We start from the raw sequence: 27,808 nt of genomic DNA on the forward strand, positions 1-27,808 counted from the left end.
GGCGCCCTCTAGCTGCCGTGTCCTCACATGGTCAACCCTCTGTGCACACGTGCTCCAGATGTCTGTGTGTCCTAATCTCTTCTTAAGAAGGACACCAGTCAGATCGAATTAGGGCCCACTCTATTGGCCTCATTTTACTTTAATTACCTCTTTGAAGGCCCTGTCTCCAAATATAGTCACATTCTGAGGTACTGGGAATTAGAGATTCAACATAGGGATTTTGGGGGTGCATAAGTCAGTCCTTAACAACACTTAACACTTGTGAGCTAAACAGACTCTTGAAAGGGAATGTCCATCAAAACATGGAGGTCACCACCACTAGCCCTAGGAATAGATTGTCTCTCTGGTGTTAAGCCGTGGGCAGGATAGGGGCACCAGAATAACCCTCAGCAGGTCAGAGCATAACAGAACATTAATTCTTCTGGGATGCAACATACTGTACTCTTCTTCCTCCTTCTGCATCATTGATAGTGGTTGACCAGGATAAGCATGCACTTTAAAGACAACCCTTGTTTCACATACTTCTGCTACTGTGTGACTTTCCACGTTGCCTAATCTCCCCAAACCTCAATTTCATGCCGCACCAAGTGGTCATATGGATTAAAGCATGAAAGCCTGGGCCAGGGCAAGTGTTCAGTAAACAGGTTTTAGGATTGACTCGAATACACAGAATGTGCTGTCGGTGTGTGGTCTAGATCAGGGGTCCCCAACCACTGGGCCGCAGACCAGTACCAGTCTATGGCCTGTTAGGAACCAGGCTGCACCGCAGGAGGTGAGAGGCTGGTGAGCCAGCATCACCACCCAGAGCATCACCGCCAGAGCGTTACCGCCAGAGCTCTGCCTCCTGTCAGGTCAGCGGCACCATTAGATTCTCATAGGAGCACAAACCCTATTGTGAACTGCACGTGCAAGGGATGGATCTAGGTTGCGTGCTCGTTATGAGAATTGAATGCCTGCTGATCTGAGGTGGAAGAGTTTCATCCCAAAATCATACCCACCCCCCCCACCAACTCGTCCATGGAAAAATTGTCTTCCACAAAACCAAGTGGAAAACAATTTGTCCCTGGTGCCAAAAAGGTTGGGGACCACTAGTCTAGATCATGAATGAAAGTTTAGAAAAAAATAGATTGTTTAGGGCAAATTTTTGGACCTAGAGTTGGTGGGTGCTACAGCCTCAGTGCAATCTAAAGTCCCCCGCAACCTCCCACTCCCCACCAATTTAGAAGTGCAGGGTGAGGAGGACACTGGTCCATGCCAAGGCTCCACCACATACCAAATGGCAATCCTGGGCCTTGTGTCAAAGGCATGCCTGGAGATCTCCTCGCCATCTCTGCTTCTCGCCAGGGCCCTGCCTTCTCCATCAGACACCTGGGAATCACAGCTGGGGCCCCTGCTTTGGCCATTTGTCCTGCTGGAATCTGATGGGGGAAAGACGCTCTGAGAGAGTAATTAGACACAGACAGAGATCTCTCTCCATAGTCAGGGGAGCCAAGCAGGGGCTGAAGGAACTGCCTGAGAGTGACAAAGAAGGGGATCCATGAACAAAGAGGTGCTAACAGGACAAGGAGATGCTAACAGGTCAGAATCAGGCCTCAGAGGACTATTGGCCCTTCCTCAGCCATAGAGACAGGCTCTTCCCAACCCATGTGTTGTCAACGGCTCCTACATGTCATGCTTGCATGAGGTACCATTTTTAAAAATAGGCATATGCTATTGTGATTGATAAAATCCACACATAACTAGAAATGTTTTTAAACGTATATGTTTTTGTCCTTCTGCATTTTCTTGAACTGCAAGTATGCACATTGGCTATCATACAAAATCCCTTTTTTTTAACGTTCAAAAGGGCTCCTTCTACTCAAAAAGGCTGGATATCACCAATGACAATTTTTCAGAGTTCAGCCACATGAATGCCATAGGAAAAGTAGTTAATAACAACCATGACACCAACTGGCATTTGTAGAAGGCACCTTCTGTTCCAGGCTGTGCTAAGTGCTTGTATGGGCTCCAGGTCTGGTTGCCCTTCTCTAGACCCCGGTCCTCTTCTGCCTGTCACTGTTCTGTGGCACTGAGACATCTTTGTCTTATTTTAGGATTGTTTGTGGATATGTACAAGCTTGTCCAGGGCCAGAGACTGCCCTGTTCGTTTTTGTGTCCTCCAGGGTCAGGGAGAGGGTTGAACCTCCATAATTGTTTGGCGAATGGTCCTGAAGGGACAGAGGTCTGTTTGCTTGTACCTTTGTGTAGTTTATAAATGGAAGATTCAGAAAAGGGCATAGGAGTTGGTACATACTGCCACCCAGGCCTTCCTCATTTGGCTTGGGGTGGCTCACAGAGAGTTCACACAGGCTTCCCCACAGGCAAATTGGCCTTGACCACTCCTGGCTGCAGAGGAAGAGGCAGATGTGGAGGCCACAAGCCTTCTGCACCTCCAGCCCCAGCCTGTTCTGAAAAGTTGCCCTTGTGGGGAGGGCTGATGGCGTTTCCGAGGCATGTGGGAAAGGAGGAGCCTGGCCAGGGTAGCTGCTCTGCTTCCCCTAGTGCTGGTCTCTCTTTCCAGCAGGTACCAGGCAGCACCTACCTAATAGACCTGCCCCAGCTCCACAGACAGTTCTGATTCAGTGTTGGGGCACTAGTGTGGGCTCGGGAATGCTCCTGACATTTCCTGAGTTCCCAGCACTGTCCTAGGCCACATGTAAGAAAGGCCCAGGCTGTCTGCTGCTCCCCAAGTATTTTACCTCTTCTCTCTGTCTCCCTCTCAAGGTTTCCTGCTGATCTTGGCACTGACTGAAGCGCTGGCATTTGCCGTCCAGGAACCATCTCCCAGGGAATCTCTTCAGGTCCTCCCTTCAGGCACTCCCCCGGGAACCATGGTGACAGCACCCCACAGCTCTACCAGACATACTTCTGTGGTGATGCTGACCCCCAATCCCGATGGACCCCCCTCACAGGCTGCAGCTCCCATGGCAACACCGACACCCCGTGCAAAGGGGCACCCTCCTACGCACACCATCTCCACTATCACTGCGACAGTAACCGCCCCCCATTCTGAAAGCTCCCTGTCCACAGGGTCCGCTCCAGCGGCCATGGCAACCACATCCTCCAAGCCAGAGGGCCACCCTCGAGGGCAGACTGCCCACACCATCCTGCTGACGAAGCCACCGGGGGCCACCAGCCGCCCCACCACAGCGCCCCCCCGCACTACCACACGCAGGCCCCCAAGGCCCCCAGGCTCTTCCCGAAAAGGGGCTGGTAATTCATCACGCCCTGTCCCGCCTGCACCTGGTGGCCACTCCAGGAGTAAAGAAGGACAGCGAGGACGAAATCCAAGCTCCACACCTCTGGGGCAGAAGCGGCCCCTGGGGAAAATCTTTCAGATCTACAAGGGCAACTTCACAGGGTCTGTGGAACCAGACCCCTCTACCCTCACCCCCAGGACCCCACTCTGGGGCTACTCCTCTTCACCACAGCCCCAGACAGTGGCTGCGACCACAGTGCCCAGCAATACCTCATGGGCACCCCCCACCACCTCCCTGGGGCCTGGAGAGGACAAGCCAGGCCTTCGCAGAGCAGCCCAGGGGGGTGGTTCTACCTTCACCAGCCAAGGAGGGACACCAGATGCCACAGCAGCCTCAGGTGCCCCTGTTAGTCCACAACCTGCCCCAGTGCCTTCTCAGCGCCCCCACCGCGGTGACCCACAGGATGGCCCCAGCCATAGTGACTCTTGGCTTACTGTCACCCCTGGCACCAACAGACCTCTGTCTACCAGCTCTGGGGTCTTCACGGCCGCCACGGGGCCCACCCCAGCTGCCTTCGATACCAGTGTCTCAGCCCCTTCCCAGGGGATTCCTCAGGGAGCATCCACAACCCCACAAGCTCCAACCCATCCCTCCAGGGTCTCAGAAAGCACTATTTCTGGAGCTAAGGAGGAGACTGTGGCCACCCTCACCATGACCGACAGGGTGCCCAGTCCTCTCTCCACAGTGGTATCCACAGCCACAGGCAATTTCCTCAACCGCCTGGTCCCCGCCGGGACCTGGAAGCCTGGGACAGCAGGGAACATCTCCCATGTGGCCGAGGGGGACAAACCCCAGCACAGAGCCACCATCTGCCTGAGCAAGATGGATATCGTCTGGGTGATCCTGGCCATCAGCGTGCCCATCTCTTCCTGCTGTAAGTGCTGTCCTCTCCCACCCATCTTCTCCCTCTACCACATCACTGGCTCATCCCCAGCATTCCTTTGTCCCTGATTTGGCATCCTTGCCAAGTGGGCTACAAAAATTCCCAGAATCTCAGGAAACTAGGAATCAGGACAGGTTATCCCTGACCCTAGTCCTTAGCTCTGCCTGGCCATGGCTTGAATGCCCGCTGATCATAAAGCCACAACTCCCAGGAGCTGGGGGAGGACCTTACAGGCAGTCTAATCCAACCCTCCATTTTGCAGAAAAAAAATGCCAAGCTAGCAGTGACATGACTCACCCAGGATCCCAGAATTAGTGAGAGGCAGGGCTGGGCTGAGAGCTTATAGCAGCTGTCTTCCAGCCCAGTGCCCTTGTCATGACACCACTCTGCCTCAAGGTAGCCTGCCAATGCCTCTAGTGACCTGGCACCAAGACACCATAGGTCAATGTCGATGCTTCAAAATTTATAGCCTCCAGCTAGCAAACTCCTCACCTTCTTCTTTATCTTCCATCCTCTTTCTTGTGTTTTCTCTCCTCTCGCCCATCTTCTCTCCTTCTGTTTTTCTTCTCCTAAGAAAGAAAGAGATAAAGCTTTCATCTGGTGGGAAGTTCTATAGCTTTGGCAAAAACCTAGTTCTTGCAGCTAAATTAAGGCTTGAGAGTTACGTAAATTCTAGCAACTCTCCACCCCCACCCCACTTTATTTGTTCGTAGGTGATGTGAGCTAATTGCATTGTGGACCTTGTCCTTATTTTTTGCCCTCCCAAGGCCACCAGCTTCTCCTTGCTGCTGCCTGGCACTCTGTGAATGAGGAGTCAGGAGGCATTCTCTCTGTTTTCTCCACAAAGAATCTGATACAACCTCTCAGAACTTTAGGGATTTCATTATGTCTTCCCTCACGTACTTGAGCTTTGATTCTTATGATTCATAGAGTTTCTCTGATAGCCTTGCAGGAATCCTCAGCCACACCCCACCCCAAATGGTTACCATCTGCCACTCCCTTACCCCTTCCAGGGATGGCCACACTGCCCCACCCTCATATCCCCGCTCCTTAGACAGCCTATTCTCCTCTGACCCTCCAGGTTGTTGCCCAGCTCTCCTGGGGGCCTAAAGTTTGCCTTCTTGTGATTCCCACTCTATGGCCCTAAGCTGTGCCATCTGAAGCCATACAACTCTAGTTTGTCTAGCAACGTCTAAAACATTTGAAACAGCTCTGAAAGGCAGCCTTCTCTTCATCCAAGCTGCTCAGCCCCAGCCCTTCAAGTCTTCTTTGTAGGGCTGCATTGCCTGGGCCTGTCTCCCATCTGCCCCCTCTGGGGTAGCTTCTGCTTTGTCTCCCAAAAGGAAGCACAGCATTCCACCTGTGTCTGGCTACGGAAGAGGGAGCCAAGGGTGGACTCTTTCTTTAGTAGCGCTCAGGCAGCCAGCACTGGCATCAGCTCTGCTGGTTGTATTGGCTTCAGGTCATACCTAGGCTTGCCCTGATCTCAAGAGTAACAAAGCCCCGAAGGCTTCCCTCAGGGAAGGCTGCTGAGCCAGGTCTCCCAGCTTTTCTTCCTGCCCTGGATGGTTAGTGCAGGAGGTTTATGCCTTTAATGTGAACCATGATTTCCACTTGGCCTTGTGTTGCAAGATCTTTTTATATCCGGAGTCTAGATTCTTTTCAGGAGCCATCTCTCCTAGCTTTCGGTCTCCTTCAGGTTGATGAGCAAAGTAAACTTTCCATGTCAGGGCTGGGCAAACTGCTTCTGCTGAAGGACCCAATTCAAGAAAAGTAAAAGTATTTGCAAGTTGCATATTTCATTCTTAATGAAAACAGCTTTATTGTCTCTCATGGAAACGCACATTTACACATTTATTCTTAAAACTGTGGTTGCCCACTTCTAAAACAGAAGAATGATCATGAGAAAATGTAGCACTATTAGCCAATGAATTCTTAATAATGGTTGATCATATCTGAGAAGTAACTACCATAGAGACAGCTTTCTAATTTTCCAATCTTTACATGTGTCTAGGATGCTCTCGTTTACAAAGTGCATTCCGTTATTTTTTTATCATTCCATCTTAGACCAGCCAGAGAAATAAAAGCAGGAACAAGCAAACACACTGCTAAACACACAGGTGCCACAGTGACTCCAGCTGTCCTCCACACCTTACAGGTAGGGAGTGAGTCACCAGGTGAAGTGATTGACCGAAGGTCCGGACCACACAGTGAGTCAGCCTAGATCTGGTAGTACAAAATCTGTTTGATTCAGTGCAGGATTTCCTGTGTGCCCATTGTGTGCCAGACACTGTGCCGAGCATTAGGGAATCTGAGATGTGGGCCTCCCTCTTTGAGCTGGATAGCCTGCACCCCACAGGCTACACCCACCTGGATTTTGCAATTCTAAAAGGACTCCTACTTCTCCCCCAGCCCTTCTGTTACGTATAAGCTTGAAATTAGATCAGATCTTGCTGCAAAGCTGGAAAGCCCATGGGCTGCCTAAACCATGCATAAAAATGTCAGCCAAGACAGGAGCAAGGACACAGCCTGGACTGTCCCTTGAGGATTCTTCTGGCACCCTGAAAGGAGCCTTCAGGTGCTGGAGATGGAACATATTACTTTCTAAAGAAAGACACAAACTTCTAATAAAAGTGGACTCTGGTAGCCCCTTGGGAACCGCACGCCCCACTCCCTTTGATGTCTGTCTTGCGTTTCCACTATACACAAGGAGGCTCTTGCCTTGGCCCTGACTGCCTCCATATCAGCTCCATGTCCTCAGTCATGGCCCCAACTCCTACGGGACCATCGTTAACCCTGTGAAGGCTCCAATGAGAGGGCCATTAAGGTGGAAGAATATTTGTCCAGCTTCAGAAGCCTGTGCTCTCAGGAACTATCCTCATCTATTTGGGCTGTTTTCATAGCCCAGCACCACTCTAGTTATCAGGAAAGCAGACCTCTTCCAGGTCTAAGGGCCCCTTGTTTTGGACCTTCTCAGTGGCTTCATTTATCTTAAAGCTACTCTACAGACCTCAAAGAAGGGTTTCATCCTTTGCCAGTTTGCCACATATTTCAGGCACTCTGAGTCAGTAGTAAAGTGCATGCATCAGTTTCCTCTCATCTGGCATTTCATACCAGCACTGGCCCCTGCCCTGCTTCTCTGAAGCCACCAGAGTCAGAATTCAGATGGGCAGGGTGCTGGGCAGGGGTGATCCTCTGCTCCTGGTAGAAGTGGGAGTTCAGTAAGGCAGATCCCTGGCCTGCGCAAGGAGGGAGGGTGTCAGTTCACCTGCTCTCCCAGATTGCAAGCCGCAACCAGTGCCTGGAAGCATATGTGTCCCGGGGCTGAGAAATGCTTTTCTCTCCTGAGCCCTGCCAGACACTCTAAGCCACGCACATTTTCAGAAGTGCTGAGAACTGAAATTGATTGGATTCAGGCCATAATGGGCTAGGGCAGAGGAGCCAGGTGGCTCCCAAGCTGGTCTCTGCTGCCACCATCAGGACGCACAGAGCCCACCACTCTTGCCAGAAGCCTCCATGCCTGGTGCTGAATTGGTCAGCGCTCACCATTGTCAGCGGTCTGAGTTTTCATGAGCATGTCAGTTTTGTGGCTCTGGCAGGGCCCTTTGCCTATTTGTCACATGTGATGTCCATTTTTGAAAATGTCTTCACCCATCCTCTCTGCAAGAAGATGGGGCTGTTTGGAGGGTGAGATTAGAAAAAAAAGACTAGCTGCAGATGTTTGTCATCACCAACTCAAGTTCACCCTGGCCAAAGTGGAGTAGCCCCTCTCTCTCTGACACTAGACACTAGAGGGCACCCTCTGCACCTGGGCCCCAGAGCAATCTGGCCTCCTCCTAGACACCGGAGCATTAGTGCAGCATTCAAAGAGATCACATACCATTGTGCTGATGGTTGCTCAGTGAATATTAGACCTGAATGTATATGTGTGCCTTTTCACTCACAGGCCCTGAATGAGTTTATAATTATTATATAAGAAAACCCAGGTGAGAATGACTCTTGCCAATGAAAAGAGTAGAATAGATTGGGATCAGAAGGCATTATGGTTGGGAAACATGTCTCCTTGGAGCTTACGGATCAAACAGGGGTGGGAGAGCCTCAAGGCAATGCAGGGATATCCAGGGGATGTCCCCAAGCTGTTCCAGTGTGAGACCCACACTCTGACAGCTCTTCCCTGTGCATCCCAGCCAGCACCTCCAGGCAGCACTCAGTCCTCACTTCATGGCTTCTCCCCAAGAGGGCCATGGGCTTCTACAGGCACATTTCCACCTGCCAGGCTGGTGGGTCAGACACTAAGCCCCCCAGTCTGACCTCCCTCCATACCCTGAGGCCTCCCTGTGACCTCCTCCCTCAGCCTCCAAAGGAGGGAAATGGCTGTGCACAGCCCAGGTGCACCCCTTCCACTGGCACCCGTGGGCGAATCCTTTCCCTCACTGGTCTCAGGTTTCTCATCGACAAAACAAAGGGGCCAAACTGAAATGTGTCATCACTCCCTGTCCTCACAGTTAAGCCTGCATAGATCATTAGAGAGGAAGCCTGGTATGCTTCTAAGACTTGGCTTGTGGAATCAAACATACCCGCACACAACCCCAGCTCTTAACATTTGTTGGCTGTAGGACTTACACAAGTAACTTAATCATTGATCCAGTGTCTTTCTGTCTGCAAAATGGGACTCCTGTCCACTGTGTTAGTTCCTTCGAGATACAGGCACCAAGATGGGATTAGGCATATAAGAGAATTATTGGGGAAAACACCTGTAAAATGTTCAGGAAGGAACCGAAGTAGGCAGAGGAAGCCCCAGACTGCAGTGCAGGCCTGATCCCCATGAAAGAAGAGGGAGAAGGAAAGAGAATTCAGTAGGAAGAGTCTTAGACTACAGTGTTGTTCTAAGAAAGCTTCTGCCAGCCAGTGGGAGCCATTAGAGGGGTTCCATGTCCAGCAGGAACAGGCCTGCACTAGTACCCCTGTCATGGTCAATCATGGCTGACCAGGGCATTTTCATGGCTGCAACCTTGAAGACTTGTAAAATCAGAGATGATGCATGTTAGGTCTTATCTTAGCATCTGCCATGGAGAAGGTACTCAATAAATGGCAGTGATCAAACAGTGATGATTATTCATCTTACTGTTTTTAAGATTTGCAATGCCTGCTCAAACAGGCCCAGGAAAGAGCAATTCAATAGTTGTTTGAAAGGTTGAATCCTCAGGGGACCTGCAGGGTTTCATTTCCATTTCTCTTCACACAGCAGGTCCTATCACCTGAAAGCATGCCCTTCCACAAATGTGAATACAGTACTCAGGGCTCCATCTGAAAATGGAGTGACCCCTCTTCTTCCTGTCACACATCTGACACGCCATGGATGACTCCCCAGTGACATTCCTGGGAACCCAAGAGAGCTTGCTTAATTCCCAACTCTGTTTTAAAACTCAAGGAAATTGGGACTCCATGACCTCCTCCAGAGTCTTGATGGCTACTGCCTCAGAAGAAACGGAGCAGTTGAAGCTTTTCAACTAAATGGGAAAGGGAACAGTTAACATCTTGTGTTTGCATAGAGCTGCGCAGTTTACAAAATGCTTCTGCATATGTCATCTCTATACCCTCTGGTGTTCAGGACAATATAGGATAGTGGATATCAACTTGATCATCAACACCTGGATTCAAGTTGCGTAATTAGTTGGTTGATCAAGATCAATATTATTAGCTTCTATGACCTTCAGTTACCTGTTCTGAAAATGGGAAGAGCAACAGTGCCTTCCTCAGGCAGTTGTCATGTGGGCTAAATAAGCTTTAAAGTGCCTGGGTCAGTGCTGGGAATATAGTAGAGACCCTGTAAGTCTGACTTGTACTTTTCTTTCTGGGATGAAAGGTGACACCACTGAAATAGTGAATGTTCTAACCCCTAGGTGGAGCTTTGGCCTTGAGCCACCCAATAGTCATATAACACAGTTTTTCTTTCTAGATCTCTCTTGTAGAGGATGTTGGAAGAACAAGAAGAGAACTGTCATTAATTAAGCATCCATTGTGTGTCAGACATTGTGTTTGGCATTTTGCATCCATGATCTCTTTAATTCTCATTACAAGCCTATGAAGTTCATCTTAAGTGACTTTCCAGGTGGAATACATGGCAGAGTCACAACTTGAACCTAGGTCTTTCTGTAGCCAGGCTGGCTTCCAGTAAGTAAATGAAATGGTGTTTGAGAAGCACTGGAAACTCCCTGAGAGAAATGTAACCAGGCCAGGAGCATGAACATGTGAGGGGAAGACAACGTGGAGTAGAACTTTCTGTTCTGACTCCCAGGCCTTCCCGCAGGGCAGGATCTCTGCATCTGGCATTCTAACAACATGGGCTGTTAGAGCACTGGACTGGGGGGCGGAGGACTTGGAGTCTGCAACCTCTACCAGCCCAGGTTAGCAGCATGGCCTTGAGCAAGTTCACCTCTCTAGGTTTCCATGCCCCACCTTCTAGAATAAGAATGTAGGCTGGGGGAAGAGGCTGATTTGGTTCAGCACCTACTGTGCACCAGGGACGATTTGAAGTGCTGGTAGATGTATGACTGCATTTAATCTTCCCAAGGAAGCTGAGGCTGAGAGAGGTTAAGTAACTTAGTCAAGTCATGCAAGTAATAGATTGTCACCTAGATACTACTTCTAAATTCGATGTCCCTTTTGCCCTATTGACTAGGCCTAAGATGGCATCTGTCACTTTGATTCTGTTTGCTTATAACTGCTCAATAGATCAGAGGCACAAATATCTTTCTACCTTAGAGAGGCATGCAAACTATACAAATCTGACTCACAGATACACTTTTCCCCTGCCAGCCTGTGTTCTATGTCTATGGCAGTGTTTTGTGGGGCATGATGGGATGTGCCCCTGCAGGCTGATAACTGAAGAGTTGTTCTGTTTGTCCCAGTTGCTCCCCTCCCTCCAGCTCTAACTCTACCAAAACTGAGCTGGAGCTGAGGAAACAGCCCTTTTCCCACTTCCCAGATGTTTCCCTCTTTATGGCTTCTGTCACACCAGCTAGAACTCCTCCAGGTGTTTCACCATGCCAGCCGCAGGAGCAGAGTGAAAGGTAGTGACAACAAAGAACAAAGACACCAGAGAAGGGGAGAGGGGACCCGGGGTCTTGTCCCAGCTCTGCCACTCACATACCTGTGACCTGTGGCAAGTTGGCCAGCACTTTAGGCCACAGTTTCTCCTCTGTAGAATAAGGAGGTGGCCTGAATTAGCAAGTTTCAGGCTAAGCACCACAGCCCCCTCCTTGCCCCTTTCCTCTTCAACCATCTGAAGAAAGGGTTCTTTGGAAGGAAGGGAGGGAAAGAGGAAAGAGATCCACAACATTTGAAAAGTTCTGTACCAGCTAATCTCTAAAATCCCTATTAGCCCAAACATTCAGAAATTCCCTCTATGTTTTAAAGATTTTTTAAAAACGATCTGGAAGACTGAAAAGCAAATTAGAAGTCTTTTTGATCAAAGCAGATCAGATAAAGTAGAAACTTACCCTATCTCCTGACCTTGTACAGAGACCTTTCCAGGTTGAGAGGCCAGCAAGGCTGGCAGCTGGAAAGAAAGCTACAGAATTCCCCAGGCAGCCCACAGGGCCCTGGGTTCTGGGCTCTGAGGTCTCAGCCTGTACAGGTGCCAGCTTGTGCAACTGCCCCACACCCTGGCATGAACCCACCCCTGATGCTGGCCAGACCCTCAGGCTGCTTCGGACAGAGCTGGCTCTCTGCTAACCCCTGGTGCTGGCCTCTCTGGACAGCCCAGCCTGGGCCCCCGACTCCCCAGCACAGAGATGGTTGGCACCACCAGGATGTCAGATGTGGCTCTTGGCTTCAGCTCCCCTCATCCCCAGAGGCTCTGGTGATGATGAACCTGGGGCAGGATATACTCAGTCCTCACTTCATGGCTTCTCCCCAAGAGGCCTCTGTCACCCTTGTCCTTGTGTGAATCTGCTGTGTTTCTGCTGTGTGAATCTGGACAGGCCACCCCACCTCTCTGACCTCAGAAGTCTTCCCTGCTCACAAGCCACTCAATTCACACATGGTTAGTCAACAAAATCCAGACATAATTCTTCCTCCTGGGCCTGCGAGTCTCAGGGATGAACAGACGGGGTCACATGTCACACTGTGCTCAGTCAAGCTGTGTGGAGCCCACCTCAGGCCACCTGTGCAGGTGAGCTTTTGCGTCAGTCTAAGGCAGGAATCAGCTGGTTAAGAGCATAGACTGGCCAGGTGTGGTGGCTCATACCTGTAATCAATCCCAGCACTTTGGAAGGCTGAGGCAGGCGGATTACCTGAGGCCAGGAGTTCGAGACCAGCCTAACCAACATGGCAAAACCCTGTCTCTACTAAAAATATAAAAATTAGCCAGACATGGTGGCAGGCACCAGTAATATCCCAGCTTCTTGGGAGGCTGAGGCAGGAGAATTGCTTGATCCCAGGAGGCAGAGGTTGCAGTGAGCCAAGATTGTGCCACTGCACTCCAGCCTGGGCAACGGAGCTAGACTCCATCGAAATAAAAAAAGATTTTGGAGTCCAGATGTCTGGGTTTGCTTTTGGTCCTATCACTTTACCTCTCTGAGCTTCAGTTTTCCTATTTGTAAAATGGGGATCCCAACAGTACTGACTTTATGGGGCTAAATGGAGGATTAAATGAATTAATATTTCTAATGTCCTTGGAACCATGCCTGGGACATAAGTCCTGTATAACTATTAGCACAGGATTTTTTGATGATGATGATGATAGTACCAGAAAAGCTATTTTATCAGCATTCAAGACTTCTGCCCTGTGATTTTGCTCTGTGAACTTCTGCTGTAAAGGTCTTCTGTGGAATTAAGGCTAACTTTGTACAGTTCACCATGCCCTGCCCCTTTTCCCACCATACACTTACTCCAGCTGGGAACTCTCTCATCAGTTCGGTGGTGCAACCCAGGCACCATCCTTGCTGCCTCCCTCTCTTCTCTGACTTGCACTCTCTCCACAGCTGTCCTGCTGACGGTGTGCTGCATGAAGAGGAAGAAGAAGACTGCCAACCCGGAGAACAACCTGAGCTACTGGAACAACACCATCACCATGGACTACTTCAACAGGCATGCTGTGGAGCTACCCAGGGAGATCCAGTCCCTTGAAACCTCTGAGGTAATGAGCTTGAAAGTGCTGGCCCCACTGCAGGGAAACCAGGCCCAAAGAGAGCCATGGGGCATCTGCTCATTTCTGAGTGCCTTGCTCCTTAACATATGGCCCATGGACCAGCAGTATCAGTAACACCCAAGAGGTTGTAGGCCCTACCCTGGTCCTACTGAGCCAGGATCTGTGTTTTAGCAAGAATCCCCAGGTGCTTTCTGCACAGTAAATTTTGGAAGCACTGTTCCTGGGACTTTTGGTTTCTGGGAACAAGTGAACAAATACTCAGTGAGGACCTGTTTTGTGCCGAGCACTCCCAGGGCACTATGAAGATGAGAGCTTGCTCCTAAGGGGCTCAGTTCTGAGATGTGGCTGGGGTACAAACCCCAGCATCACCCAAAAACAAAGCCAATTAGGGGAAACACAAGATGAGTTATAGACAAAGAGCTGTGGAAACCCAAGGAGGAAAGCCTTCCCAGTGCAGATGCTAGGAAGGATTAATGGATTTCAACAGACATTCCAGCAGAGGAGGTAGCCTGAGGAAAGGTGAGGATACGTGCTGGATCTGAAGGGAAAGAAGAATACACTGTGTCAGGGTATTTGCCCAAGACACCTGGCTGGTCAGTGAGAGAGCCGAGCTTTGAACCCAGGACTTTAACCACAGAATCCATGCTCTTTCCATCCTCACACGAAGGGTGGAGTAGAGGCCAGAGTGGAACAGGAAAGAAGGATAAAGGCCCAATTAGACACAGCCTTAATGGGGTATTATGGCATTGGGACTCTAGTTTGGGGCAGCAGAGAGTCACTGAAAGTTTTGATCTTTGGGTGACCCAGTTTTAGAAGGATTATGCTGATGGCCTGGTGAAAGCATCCTATATGTGATCAGCAAATGGATAAGGAAAGAAAATAATGGCTTGATGGATGAGTAAATGGATGGAATGACACAGAAAGACAGACTAAAAACAGGTAGCTCAACTAGGATGCAATTGAGATAGCCCAGGAGAAAGATCACAGACATCTGAGTAAGGCAATGAGAGCTGAGAAGAGTTCTCGTGGAGGTACAACCCCACCCCTCCTTCCCGTGTGGGTCCATTCCCCACAGCAGCCAGGGTGAGCTTTTGTAAACATAATTGTGGTCACATCGCTCACATGCTTAAAACCTTCTCATTTCTCTCCAGTTAAAGTTCAAAGTCTTGTATAGGACCTGCAAGGTAGACCTAGACCCAGCCCAACTTTCCAGCCTCACATCACACCCCTCTCCCCGTCTCTTGCTAAGCTCCAGCCACACTGGATTTCTTTTTGTTCCTTCACAGCACCAGGTTACATCACACCCACTCCAGGTGTGTGCATGGGCTGTCGCCTCTCCTGCAACATCTTCAGGCTCTCCCCAGCACCCCCTTCACTTGCTCACCTCAGTGACTCCAAGCCATCCTGCAGGGCCCAGTCTAAATGTCACTTCCTCAGCGAGGCCTTCCTTAACCTGCCAGGCTGGGTTCAGCTCTCCTGTCACGTGGTCTTAGCTCCCTGTGCTTTTTCATTGTGACCCTTTTTAGAGCTATGATATGCTACTGGTCTGATATTAGTTTAGTACCCCTCTCCCCCACTTGAGTAACCAGTTGCTTCCACATCGCTAAACCTAGTAGCCAATTCCGAGCACTCATCCTACTCCATCTGTGCAGCACTGGCACCGTCATATGGCAGCAGAGGCCCTGCCTTCGCAGGCTCTCCCCCAGCTCCCATTACTGATTCCCTGTCCTTTCCCCAACCTCTATTCACTGGAGCGCCCCATCTCGGTCCTGCCACCACTTCTCTTCTCTTTGTTTTTGTTTGTTGTTGTTGTTGTTTTGTTTTTGTTTTTGCTTTTTGAGATGAAGTCTCAACTCCGTTGCCCAGGCTGGAGTGCAGTGGTGTGATCTCAGCTCACTGCAGCCTCCGCCTCCCAGGTTCAAGTGATTCTCCTGCCTCAGCCTCCCAAGTAGCTGGGACTCCAAGCACACGCGACCACGCCCGGCTAATTTTTGTATTTTTAGTAGAGACAGGGTTTCACTATGTTGGCCAGACTGGTCTCGAACTCCTCACCTCAAGTGACCCACCTGCCTCAGCCTCCCAAAGTGCTGGGATTATAGGCGTGAGCCACTGACCCCAGTCACTTCTCTTCTCTTTCTACTTAGTCCCATGACTTAAATACCATCTCTGCACTAGAGAGTCCAAATTTCTACCTGTAACCTTAATGTCTCCCCTGGCCCCAGACTCACCTACCCAGCTACATGCTGCACATGTCTAATAGGCACCTCAAACTCAACACACCCAAGATTGAACCCTTGATTTCCCCCTCCCAACCCCAAAACCCCAACCTCATCTGCAGCTCATTATGTAGATGGTACTGCCAGCTGCCTTTCCTTCCTGCACACCCCACTTCTAGTCTGTCAGAAAATTTCACTGATTTTCCCTAAGGACCAGCACCTCTCATTGCCTGCACCTCTGCCCCTGGTCCAAGCCACTCTCCTCCCTCGCACCATGAGTGCTGCAATGGCCTCTGAATTAGGACTCCCCACTACCATCTTGCCTTCTGCAGTCTGCCCTCCGCACAAGAGCCAGATGATCTTTTCAAGGCAGGATCCCATGTCCGCCACGGCTTCCACTTTCAAGTGACTCTTCTCCACATTTTGAATAAAATCCAGACTCCTGTTCTCATGCCCTTCACAAGTTGGCCCCTGCCCACCACCTGAGCCCCCACCACACTTCCCATTGATCACACACCAGCTTCAGTGGCCTCTTTGCTCTTCCTCCTACACAGGAAGCTTGCCCCCACCTTAGAGCTTTGCTCTTGCACCCTATCTGAAATGCTTTTCTCCTGGATACCTTGAACCCTCAATTCCTTCAGGTCTCTGTTCAAATGCCACCTCCTCTGGGAGGCCCTCCCTCCCTGACCACTCTGTATTAATTAAATCTCCAATCTCATTCTGTTTCCTCTTCCCTGTCTTCAGAGCACTTCTCACCACTTGACATTGCATCATTCTCTCTCTGTTGATTGGTTTGTGGTCTGGCTGTCCTGCTGCCTGAGGCAGGAGCATTGTTTGTTGTGCTCACTGCTCTATTCCCAGCACCTAGAGCAGTGCCTGGCACATGGTAGGTTCTTAGTAAATGTTTATCAAGCGAATGAACTATAAATGTTGTTCACCACAATTTACCCATCACCCAGTCAGAGCCTAACACACAGTAAATGCCCAAGAAAAATTTTTAACCAGAGGACAAACGAGGCGCCAGCTTCATTGCAGCATTGACCTTTAGTGTGCCCTGTACACATTTTGCATGGAAAAGGTGTTCCTGAGATCTGTTATAGTAAGTGGAAAAAAACACATAACTTGACAAAGGGGCTGGTCCTACTTCAGGTATGGGCTGTGAACCCCTGAACTTTAAATTTCTCATATTCTCTTTGCAAATTGGTAAATGAAAACCAAAGCCAAAGGACAATACTCGTGAACGCACTATAGAAAAGGCCCTCACTTTTAGAACATCCCAGTTAGTCATTTGGCACAGAGCACGAGGGCTGCCGTCCAACACAAGCCAGAGGCTCTGGTAGAAAGGGCTGCCCCAGCCAGTCGTGATCTCCAGACCAGGAGGGCGCCATAGGACCTGCAGCACAAAGCTCAGCTTGGCTTCAGAGTGGATTGGATTTTGCTGTTTCCCTCCCAGCAAGCAGTTCCTCTTATTCTGCTTTATTTAGAGTAATATTACAATTTGTTCCAATTCTCTGGGCTCACACTATTTGAGGGCAAATGCAGGCAGACTAGGGCCAGGATGAAGCCAGCCAAGTACACACACACTGCCGACCACCTCTAGAGCAATCATAAGGTCCCAGTTCATATTCCACCATGTTCCGCATCCTCGGGACATGTACTCACCACCTGTCCTTTAGCTGCTAACTTTGGAGACTGCCAAATGGTTTGCCTAAGCAAGTTCCTCAGTTGCCCTGCCCCCACTGCTGTGTTGATGCAAGCAGCAAAACACAGATCCAGGGCTGTACAGACAAAATTGTGATGCCCAAAAAGTGCTTGGAAACTTCTATTCTTTTTTCTTTTTCCCTCCTCCTCATCCTCCTTCTCCCTGTTTTCTCTTCCTTCTTTTCTCCCTCCTTCTCTCCTCCCTTCTTTTTTCTTCTCCTTTGCTTTGGTTGTTTCCTGAGTAACTCTTTCTTTTTTATGCAGCAAAACATACCCAACATGGTTTTGCCTTTGGTGAAGACTTGCTTTGTGAAAGCTATAAAATGACAAGCCAAGCTCAGCCTCCACAGTTAAACCCAAAAGCATGGTGGAGGAAAAGGATTTTTGTCTCCTCTTTGAAGTGCTCCACTATTTTCCTTAGATGGCTGGCCCCATATCCACCCTTAGATAGGTGTTGAACTAATTCCAGACACTGAAGGAAATTCTTGTCTTCTGAAAAGACATTTTATCAACAATGGCATTTCTTCCTTACCTTATGATTCATACAGCAGTAAGTACTCCTCAGAAAGTATCTGTTACGTATGTTTTGTTAAAAAATAAACTTCAGAGAATTAATTGTGGCTAAGCAAATCTGGCATGAGCCAGTATACCTAGGCCTATAATTGAGTCTTTGCCCTGAAATGGCTTGAAGTTTCTGAGACATTAGCTGTTTTAATTGGAAGAGGCTATGACTTTCTTTTTTTTTTCTCTCTAAATTAGTACCAGGGCCTGAATCCAAGTACAGCCATTTAGTAGCCCATAAATGTTTGCTTGTCCTTGGTAAGTGAAATCAAAACCCTGCCAAAGCCATACAGATTACCTTCTGGGCAGTGGATGGCCTATTTCTAGGCTTTTCTGCTCCTGCAACTGAACATACAGACTGAAATTTTCATCTGTCACTCATTATGCAGTCACACAGAGATGCAGATCCATTCAGCTCAGCATCACTAGTGCTATAAGAAATGGGGCAATAATTCTGACCAGGCTCTGGAAGGACTCAGAGGGGGAAGGAATTGGCCCTTGAAGCCTCTTGACAGGTCTGTTAGATCCTGACAGGTGGGTAGCAGGAAACAGGCGAGTGAGTCTAGGTGTATTCAGGAGGAAAAGCAGAGAAGTTTCCCAGAAGTCTGTGAGAAAGAGGAAGGAAGTAGTCTGGAGTCCAAGTGGACCGAGTTTTGCCACTAGTGCGGTGAGCCATGCACTGTATGTGTGTCATGCATGGTAAGCCCCCTCAGACTTTGACAAGGGAAGCAGTACCATCTCTGGCAACCTAGGATTGGGGTGATTCCAGAAGCAGGAAACATTTTTTGAAAGCTGCTCTAAAAATCTGAAAGAACAGCACAAAAATTAAAATATACACATACACACACACACACACACACACACACATTAATTAAAAAAATGGCATAGAGGGCTGTGCACCTCAGCATTAGCAGTGGGGATGATGAAAATGTGCACCAAGCCATCGGTGCTGAAATAAATGTTCCCATGTGTACATTTCTTTAAGAATGGCCACCTCTTAAGCCTTCTCCAGCTCACTCCACCTCCTGCCTCTCTCTTCCCAGGACCAGCTCTCAGAGCCCCGCTCCCCAGCCAATGGCGACTATAGAGACACTGGGATGGTCCTTGTTAACCCCTTCTGTCAAGAAACACTGTTTGTGGGAAACGATCAAGTATCTGAAATCTAACTACAGCAGGCATCACTTTGCCATTCCGTATTTTTCGTCTCTAAATTATAAATATACAAATATATATATTATAAATATAACCTTTGTGTAACCCTGACTTGATGAGAAACATTTTCAGCTTTTTTTCCTATGAATTGTCAACATCTTTTTTACAAGTGTGGTTTAAAAAAAAAAAACTTTACAGAATGATCTGTGGCTTTATAAAATAAAGGTATTTCTAAGCAAAGCAGTTGCATTGATTGCTTCTCTTAATAACTATTCTTGAGCACCTGGGGATCCCAGGAACCCTGGTCAGGTGAGGTAAGAGACTGACCTCCTGTAGAAACTGAATGTTACAGTGGTCAAGCGCACGATTTTTTGAGTGATTCTTAAAGCTCTGGTTCCTCTTGATTTGGTGTGACCCCATTCCCTCCCTTCTCATATGCACACAAAGGGAACTGGGCCGCCTCAGGGGAAGACGGCAGACTCACGCACAGAGCAGGAAAAGGGAACATCTCATCACCTCCGAGGATGAGTACCCTGGAGCCTTATGACGGCACCATTGGATGTCATGTTTAATTCCATCCAAGTTGTGGATGGCAGGCAGGAGCATGGAGCCCTCAGGAATCCATGGAAGACATCAAGGCATCCCAAGGCCATGTCCCCCTAATATTACTTCCACTGCTAACAACAGGACTGCCTTTCCCTGGTGGGAAAATGCTCCCTTTATGCCCATTCCTGTATCCCCTCCAACACCCAGATCTGCATTAAACACCCATGCCTTTCTCTTGGAGAGGGTTTAGATGCAGATCCCGGCCCTGGAGCTTTAAAATGCTTGCCCTTCTTCAAGGATCAAATGTTTATTGGGGTTCAGCTTTGTTTTCTCAAAAGGCCATGGTATCGTGCCCCTGAGGAACATGTTTATCTAAGAAGCTTTGAGGTAGTAGAGCGATAATTTTTGAAACCTTCCTCCTGCAATCTTTAAAAAAGAAAAAAAAGATTGCCCAAGCAAATCATTTGGGAGAAGACATCATTATACTCCTACTTGGCACTGCAAGCCTGCTCTCAGCACCAGCCGGTGGACTTGCCATCCAGCTCTCAGCTTCCACTGCTCCCCTTGTTCCCGGCTGGCTGGCTGCCTCCCCGTGCTGTATCCAGCACGGCCAACAGGATCAGACACTCAGAGACGCCCAAGGGGCTTCCAGAGGTGGCTGCTTCTCTATTTTTTCCTGATTGTGGCTGAGAGAGATGATTACTGCTTTGACACTTCCTTTCTCTAAAAGAAAAATAGTTTGATAGTATATTTTGAATATAGATGCTCTTATAGTCGGATTGGGAATTGAACTTGAATGTTGGGTCATATGTTTGTGTTGTTGCTGTAGTCTATCATGACTTTTTTCTTTCTGCATTTTCCTTAAAAAAAAAAAAAAAAAGATGGCCTTCAAAAGTGTGTTCTCAATGTTGTATGAACCTGCTTCACATGAGTTCGGTTGTTGTCTCTCTTCAAAGACTCTTCAACCCACAAAGAAGCAACTAAATGTTTCTCTAAGTTTAATTTTCTAGCATGTTGTTGTCTTACCTTTTTAACCTTACCATAATATTTCTGTTAACTGTTACATTTAATATACCAATGTGTGTGAGTATACATAGAGAAAAATCTGTTTGTAAAGTAAAATTTATATATAATATATGTAATCAAAGATACATATGTTATATATACATATGTGGATGTATGACTTATTTTTCCTTATCCACAGATTTCAGCTGCCATGTATATATAAATAAACTTATTTTATTAGCCAGAGGATTCTGTTGCTAATACATTTTGCATTCTTTTCAAGATAAGCTCTAAGTCTTCCTTAAGCAGTACCAACACCACTTTATATCCATCTGTATTTTTTAATCTGATTTAACAGTAAGTTGAGTTTTATGTATGTGACGAGCTAATAGGATTAGCAGTTTATCATTTGATAAAATAAATCTTTTTGAACATGTTTGCAGTTTCTCCAAAATAGACTCATCTTTCATCAGGTCTTTGGAGACAGTGGTGTCAAAGTACATCCCCCCGCTTTCTCCCTGTCTCCAGGGCTGAGTGGATTTATATAGTAAATATCTTTGGTCCAGAGAAGTCTGAGGTTAACCTGGCCATTGAGTGTTACCATTCTGTAGAGAATAACAATACCTAAACATGACACATTTGTGCACAACTTAATCAGTAGCCTGAACTTTTCATTCAGCCTTGGATAATACATCTTGGAATTCACAATAATGCAGATCCTCAGAACCAAGTCAGTGTCACCCGTATAGGAAGCTGTTACTGTAACACAGGCTCGCATGCCCCTTCTGGGTGCATCAGGGGTGGTGTTGACAGCATTAATGCTATGTCTGAATAAACAAGGACACTACTGGCCTTTACTTAATCCGATTGGTTCTTTCATCTGTTCATCAAATAGCCAACACTGATATTTATAAAATACCTCCCAGGCCATCTCAGAGAGACAAAGTGGAAGACAATAAAGAAAGGAAGGGTTGGAGTGTCCTGGTCAGCAGGAAGGAAGTGCACACAGAGTCTTCTGGTAGGTGACCAGGTTTTTTACCTTTACTTGCGTGACCTCGGGTAGGTACTCTGCTCTCTGGGTGGTGGGCAACAGGGAGGCTCTTAAGTAAGTCACTGCCCCAGAGGTTGGAAGAGGGTGTCTGCCCCCAGCTCTGCTACTTTCTGGACATGGAACCTTGGGCAAGTCATTGCAGCTCTCGGGGTTCTCCTCACGTAAGAGAACAGTGGCCAACTGTAGTACATGTCATTTTAGAGCTGTGAGGTGCACAGCCCATGTGGCAGTACCTGTCAACCCTGGACCTCCTTCCTCCTGAGGTTGAGTTGAGAATTCCATGAAATAAACTATAGGATTCATGCACACACCAGGCTGGATCTGCTACTCACTAGAGATTGGCTCCCTTCTCCTTCTCTCACCTGAGGTACATCCCTACATTACAGCATCTGGAAAAATATCCAGCTCTGGGGTTTGGTGACATGGTTTCTCCAGGGTAAAACTTATGTACAGAGGTTTTTAGGTCCATGTTGTCATCCTGAAACTGGGGGAACCTTTCTGATCCTAGAGAAGTGATTGAGGTGTGACCCTTGGTGGCTTAGTGGATGCCAAGGTCAATAATTAAAACCCAGGGGTGTCATCATATCCTAACTTGGGGCACCCTTGGAGAGACTTACCAGAAAACACCCTCTTTGTTGTTTTTATTTCTCAGTTTTCCAACAGATGGAGAAGCAGAGGTGTAGGGAATGGCCGGAACATAATGTGTGGGACCTGAATTTTCCCAAGGTCCTTATCTGGTGCATCAGAGAGTTAGAGGCTCAGGCCAATGTTCAGACAGTGAGGTCCAGAGGGAGGAAGCATCCTGGCCAACAGCAAGCAGCTGATGAACAGCAGAGCATTAGAGGACAGAGATGAGGAGGAAAGGAGAGAGGTGAGGGAAGGACCTGAAGCTGCTGGCAGGACTGAGAGAGGAAACCGTAGGCAAGTCTTTTCTCTTGGGTCCCTGGAGCTGCCTCCTGCCATTTTTCATCCTCTATTGCCTGTGTGGACATGTGTTCACATTCACATGTGCCAGTACACATAGGGATGTAGAAAGCCCTGAAATAGCTAGATTGAGTCCTAGCTTGTAATCTGAGGTCTGGGGCAAATGATCAGTACACTTGTGATCTGAGGTCCTTGAGCCTCAGTTTACTCGTCTGTAAAATGGGGTTGCTTGATGCCTGCCTTGCCCACTCTTAGGTAGTAAAATGCACAAACCCAAATGGTCTACCCCCACAGCCTGCACTGATCCAGCCTCCCCCACCACCAGCAGAATAATCTGGGAGGTTGGACACATGACCCTGCATCAAAGAATGCATGAGTGCCTCTCTGCACACAGCCCTGGGCAGTGCCCATTTCTCTTTCAGCTCAGTGAATGATGGAAACTCATGGAAGACAGCAGACAAAGCAGCCCCAGGGATAGGGGAGATTCCAGAGAGGCCCGTGACCAGGCCACAGGGATGCTGGGGCTGTAAACCAAAAGCCACTGGACTCTGTAAACCCACTGGGCACCACAGAGGCAGAAGGGGTGATGAGTGAGAGGCGAGTAGTAGTGGACTTGCCCACCAGTGCCAGCTCCAGCATGCCCCTCCAGAGGCGCAGGGCATCCTTCAGGGGGCCACGGTCATCATCCTCCCTGGATAGCCCCCCAGCCTCCAGGACCAATGCCATGACTGGCCTTGTCCGAGCACCTGGGGTCTATGTAGGAACAGCACCCAGTGGGTGCATAGGTGGCCTGGGTGCCCGTGTGACCCGCCGGGCCCTTGGCATCAGCAGTGTCTTCCTTCAGGGCCTGCGGAGCTCAGGCCTGGCCACCGTGCCGGCTCCAGGTTTGGAGAGGGACCATGGTGCTGTTGAGGACCTAGGGGGCTGCCTGGTGGAATATATGGCCAAAGTGCATGCCCTTGAGCAAGTCAGTCAGGAGCTGGAAACACAACTGCGGATGCACCTGGAGAGCAAAGCCACGCGCTCGGGAAATTGGGGTGCCCTACGGGCTTCCTGGGCCAGCAGCTGCCAGCAGGTAAGTGTCCAGGCTGTGCCAAGGGCTTTGCAGAGGGCTGGGAGGGGCTGCTGAAAGCAGCGGGTAGGGTTGTGAGTAGGCTGAGGCCAGAGAAACTGACCATAATCCCCTACACTTTCACACTTAAAATGCTAATGATAAACAACGCTACCTTTTACCGAGGTTTACTAGGAACCCACGCTAGCCCCCATACGTGACTATCTACTATCTTCTTCAAACTTCAAAGAAATGCTATGCAGTGGATCATTCATTGATTGCATTTTTCAGATGAGAAACTGAGGCATGTAATTTGCCCAAGACTTCAAAGCTAGTAGAGGGATGGAGATGAGATTTGAACCTGAATTTTTGTGCCTCCAAAGTTGCATTTGCCCCATTACCCTGGGCTGCCTCAGTCACCTTTACTGTTGAGAAGGGATTTTTACAGCTATTATCCAATCAAATACCATTGGATGGATGTGGTATTAAGAACAATGAATAAATGGAGATGTGTTCCTGTATCCACCTACAACCACGCTGTTCAATAGAAATATGAAGTACATTGGTAATTGACAAGTTTCTATTATCCACAGTAAAACAAGTAAAAAGAAGCAGGTGAAGTTAATATTATAGCTTATTTAACTCTATATGTCCAGAATGTTATTTCAACATGTAATCAATACAAAATATATTAATGAGATAATTTACATTCAAGTAGAACTTTCTGCATGATGAAAATATTAATATCTTATATCTACACTGTCCAATCTGGCAGCCACTAGCCATATATGGCTATCAAGCACTTGAAATGTGGCTAATGAGACTGAGGAATTGCATTTTTATTTTATCTAATTTTCATTAATTTAAATGTAAACAGCCACAGGTAGCTAATGGCTATCTTATTGGACAGGGAAGGATGCAGAGGTTTCATCTTTCTCCCTTGCTTGGTCAGCCCTGCTTTTCCCACTCTCCAGGGTGATTTCTGCAGAGCCTGGAGCACATCCATCATGTCTGGCCTGCAGCCTGTAGTTCTAATGCTGGGACTCCAGCCAGCATTGCACCTCTCAGCTGGTCTCTTTGTGGATAGCTGACTTCTCCTCTCCTCCTCCTCTTTCTCTCCAGATGCTGGCCTTGGGACCCCTCTGAGCAAAATCAGTCTCTAACCCACCAGAGACTGCCAACTCAGACCCTTGGCCCCCTGGAGTCCAGTATGCAGCCTCCCAAGAGGAGGTCATAAAATTTTATTTGTGTGTAGCTGGGGGAGACTAAGCAGTTGCACACAGGGACTCCCCATTTGCCCCTCCTGCCTCCCATTTCATCCCAGGATGCTTCTCCTGCACTGCTGTCAGTGCCCACTCACAGCACAGAGTGCATGATGAAAAGCACCATCCTCTCAGGCTCTCCCCCTGGTGCTGCTGTTCTGCTTGTATCCATCTAGGCTGCGAGGGAGAGCCATCTTAGAATAGTCCAGGGCCTTAACGCCTGTCAAATCTAAGAGGCAGCCATTCCTCCAGGATTCTTCACAACTGTCCTTATTCCAAATATTGTGCCATAACAACGACCAGAACATCACTAGATACTCCAATATGTCAGCATCTGCTGGACAATTGCTTGCACTCAGATGCCACACAGACTTGTCAGGAGAAATCAGGTATCCCAATGGCTAGGTTAAAAAGTAGGGCCACAAAACTTAGTTTATACTCAATAGATACTGACTTGTTCTGGCTCCAGATAGCTACAAGAGCCTTTGCAACTTACTGACTTCTCTGGGCCTCAGTTTCATTATCTACAAAATGGGTATAATAATGCTTAGATATTCCAGCAAATCCATAGACAAATAAGAGCCTGGCTCCTGCTTACAGGTAGAGTACAGACTAGGAAGCTCTAAAATCCTGTGAGAGCACCACAGCCACACACCAAGACATGCGACCTCTGTAGTTGAGGGTCAGGATCCCACATGGGCTCACTTTCCTCTTAAGTGACTATAAATGAGGGCCTGGGTATGAATAAAGTTCTCTTTTTCTTCTCTTTTAAAAAATCATGGATTTGAAGATAGAGTAAGAGCAATTGATAAAATGGAGTTATTATTTCTTTTTTTTTGAGATGGAGTCTCGTTCTGTCACCCAGGCTGGAGTGCAGTGGTGCGATCTCGACTCACTGTAACCTCCATCTCCCGGGTTTAAGCGATTCTCCTGCTTCAGCCTCCCGAGTAGCTGGGATTACAGGTTCGTGCCACCATGCCCAGCTAATTTTTTTGCATTTTTAATGGAGATGGGGTTTCACCATGTTGGCCAGGCTGGTCTCGATCTCCTGACCTCAGGTGATCCACCCACCTCTGCCTCCCAGAGTGCTAGGATTACAGGAGTGAGTCACCATGCCTGGCCTGGAGTTACTATTTCTATATTGCACAGCCCAGCCTTTCAGCCATATTAAACTCTATTCCATCAAGAAGAACAAAAGAAAACTCCATAACTGAGAAATACTCGTGATTTTTTGGGTCAATCTGGCCTCGTGGAGCTGCAGGAGGCCCCCACCAGGCCCCCACCCCTTTCCAGGCCTAGAGGAAAGGCCACCTCCCAGCCCAGTCCTTTCACAAAGTGCTGCCTTCGTCTCACTTGGGGTCAGAGGCAGCCACTCTGCCGTCCTGGGCTCCAGAAATCCAGAGCTCTCTCCCTCTGCCCTCACTTAGGCCTCTCTGGCTGGGGCTTCATGCCCACCTTTCCAGACTCTGGGCTGTGGTGTTCCGTGCTCCTCACAGCACTCCTTACCCCTCCTGTTTCTCCACCTGCAGCTGCCTCTTCCCCACCTTGTCCGCAGAACTCCTCCTGGTCCTGCAGCCCAGTTCCATGGCAACCCTCTGTGACTCCTCAGGGCCCATGAAGGGCCTGAGGCCTCAGAGCAAGCTCTCAGCAACTGAGCCCCAAGTTGGCACCTAGAGAGAAATTCGACCTCCTTAGCCTGGGCCCCAAACAGAGAATCCAAGAGAGGCCTCAGTCACTCAAGAGCAGGGTGGGGATGTCTATTTTGGTGGCACTTTCTTGGATCAGGCTGGAGCAAGCAGTGGGGAAGGTCAGAGCAGGCGACAATTTCCATAAATGTTTGGGAAACAACATTTCCCCTTGCTTTCAGAGGGGGGAGAAAAGAGTTGGAAAGGAGACAGGCTCTCCTCCCTGCCATCACCACCCCAGCTGACACAGAAAGCTCCTAGGGCCATTATGGGGAGTAGGAGCCCCCTGTCCCCTGAAATCTCCCCACAGCCTGTCTCACCCCCACCCAGAGGAGACAAAGACAGGTTTTCAGAAAAGCCAGGAAGAGGATCCAGGAGGAGGGAAACCATTGCTGTCACTGTGCAGAGAGCCACATCATGGAAAGCAACACGAAACCAGGGTGCCAGGAGGGCTCACACCATGGCAGAATCAGGAAGGCCGTCCTAGGGAGGGGATCTTCTCCAACCTTATCACTATGTAAGTTTGGGGCCAGGGTTGGCTCCATGGGTGCACCACCAGTGAAGTCTCATAGGGCCCTGCACTGGAGTGCAGCGATGCCATCAGCACTGCAACCTCAAGCTCCTGGCCTCAAGAGATCCTCCTGCCTTGGCCTCCCAAAGGGCTTGGATTATAGGTATGAGGCACCGTGCCCAGCCAATAGTTTTATCTTTGAATTTGTGTTTTGAAAGTGAAGTCTCGTGGGACAATGGAGTATGGACCAGGGGCTCTTGAACGGTCCTACCTCCCTCTGTCTCCCTACAACAGGTTCTTGGCCCACCCCTCTGCCCCTGGGAGCCCCTTCTGACACCTGCTCCATGCCCCTGGGTGGCAGCAACTGGAGGGAGAGGACAAGCCTCTTGCTCACCCCTGACCCAGGTACCTACAGGTGGCACTGAGGTTGTAATATTCTTGGGGGTTATCACCCAACCCCTACCAGCAGGACATGGTACATCGGTCCAGTGGCCAGTAAGAAAGGTACCGCAGCCGTTGGTGGGGTGCGCACATGCCCAGAATCATGGAGCGAGGCCTCTGGATGCCTATAAAGGTCTGCATGAGCATCCCCATGCCCCAGGGAGTGGAAATTAAATAGCAGATAAAAATTAACATAACAAGTTGAAACATGACAGAAGAAAGGAAAAAGCATTATATTTGAGTAACTTAAATCGCACTTTGTTCCTGCTCTTTGAACAGGGGGCCCCACATTTTGCACTGGGATCTGCAAATTATATAGCTGGTCCTAGTTAGGGTTCATGCATATGAAGTTCTATTTCAATTCCA

At 48.7% G+C, this 27,808-nt stretch overlaps 2 protein-coding genes and 1 long non-coding RNA gene across 9 annotated transcripts in view; 2 read left to right on the top strand and 1 right to left on the bottom strand.

Annotated features, from left to right (window-relative positions):
* TMEM108 (transmembrane protein 108) overlaps positions 1 to 19,206 on the top strand; it is a 377,511-nt gene extending 358,305 nt beyond the window's left edge. For 5 of the 7 annotated variants that reach the window (XM_054552624.2, XM_024245202.3, XM_024245203.3 and 2 more), the window contains 3 exons: positions 2,764 to 4,173; positions 13,170 to 13,324; positions 18,858 to 19,206. In XM_054552624.2, coding sequence (XP_054408599.1) covers positions 2,764 to 4,173; positions 13,170 to 13,324; positions 18,858 to 18,980 — 1,688 coding nt within the window. In that variant the 3' untranslated portion in view covers positions 18,981 to 19,206. The remainder of the gene's footprint in view (positions 1 to 2,763; positions 4,174 to 13,169; positions 13,325 to 18,857) is intronic. The other 2 variants (XM_009239324.4, XM_009239325.4) reach the window with 1 other exon arrangement.
* The window catches only part of LOC129058646 (uncharacterized), a 28,648-nt gene extending 2,107 nt beyond the window's left edge, over positions 1 to 26,541 (bottom strand). The window contains exons 1-3 of the long non-coding RNA XR_008523912.2: positions 26,261 to 26,541; positions 4,675 to 4,751; positions 1,274 to 1,418 (exon numbers count right to left, since the gene is read on the bottom strand). This is a non-coding gene — a long non-coding RNA (uncharacterized LOC129058646). The remainder of the gene's footprint in view (positions 1 to 1,273; positions 1,419 to 4,674; positions 4,752 to 26,260) is intronic.
* Positions 22,633 to 27,808, top strand: part of BFSP2 (beaded filament structural protein 2) — a 72,343-nt gene continuing 67,167 nt past the window's right edge. Inside the window, exon 1 of the mRNA XM_002814057.5 lies at positions 22,633 to 23,567. Coding sequence (XP_002814103.2) covers positions 23,079 to 23,567 — 489 coding nt within the window. The 5' untranslated portion in view covers positions 22,633 to 23,078. The remainder of the gene's footprint in view (positions 23,568 to 27,808) is intronic.

Source organism: Pongo abelii, chromosome 2, assembly GCF_028885655.2.
Source record: "Pongo abelii isolate AG06213 chromosome 2, NHGRI_mPonAbe1-v2.0_pri, whole genome shotgun sequence".
NCBI classification, from domain to species: domain Eukaryota; kingdom Metazoa; phylum Chordata; class Mammalia; order Primates; family Hominidae; genus Pongo; species Pongo abelii.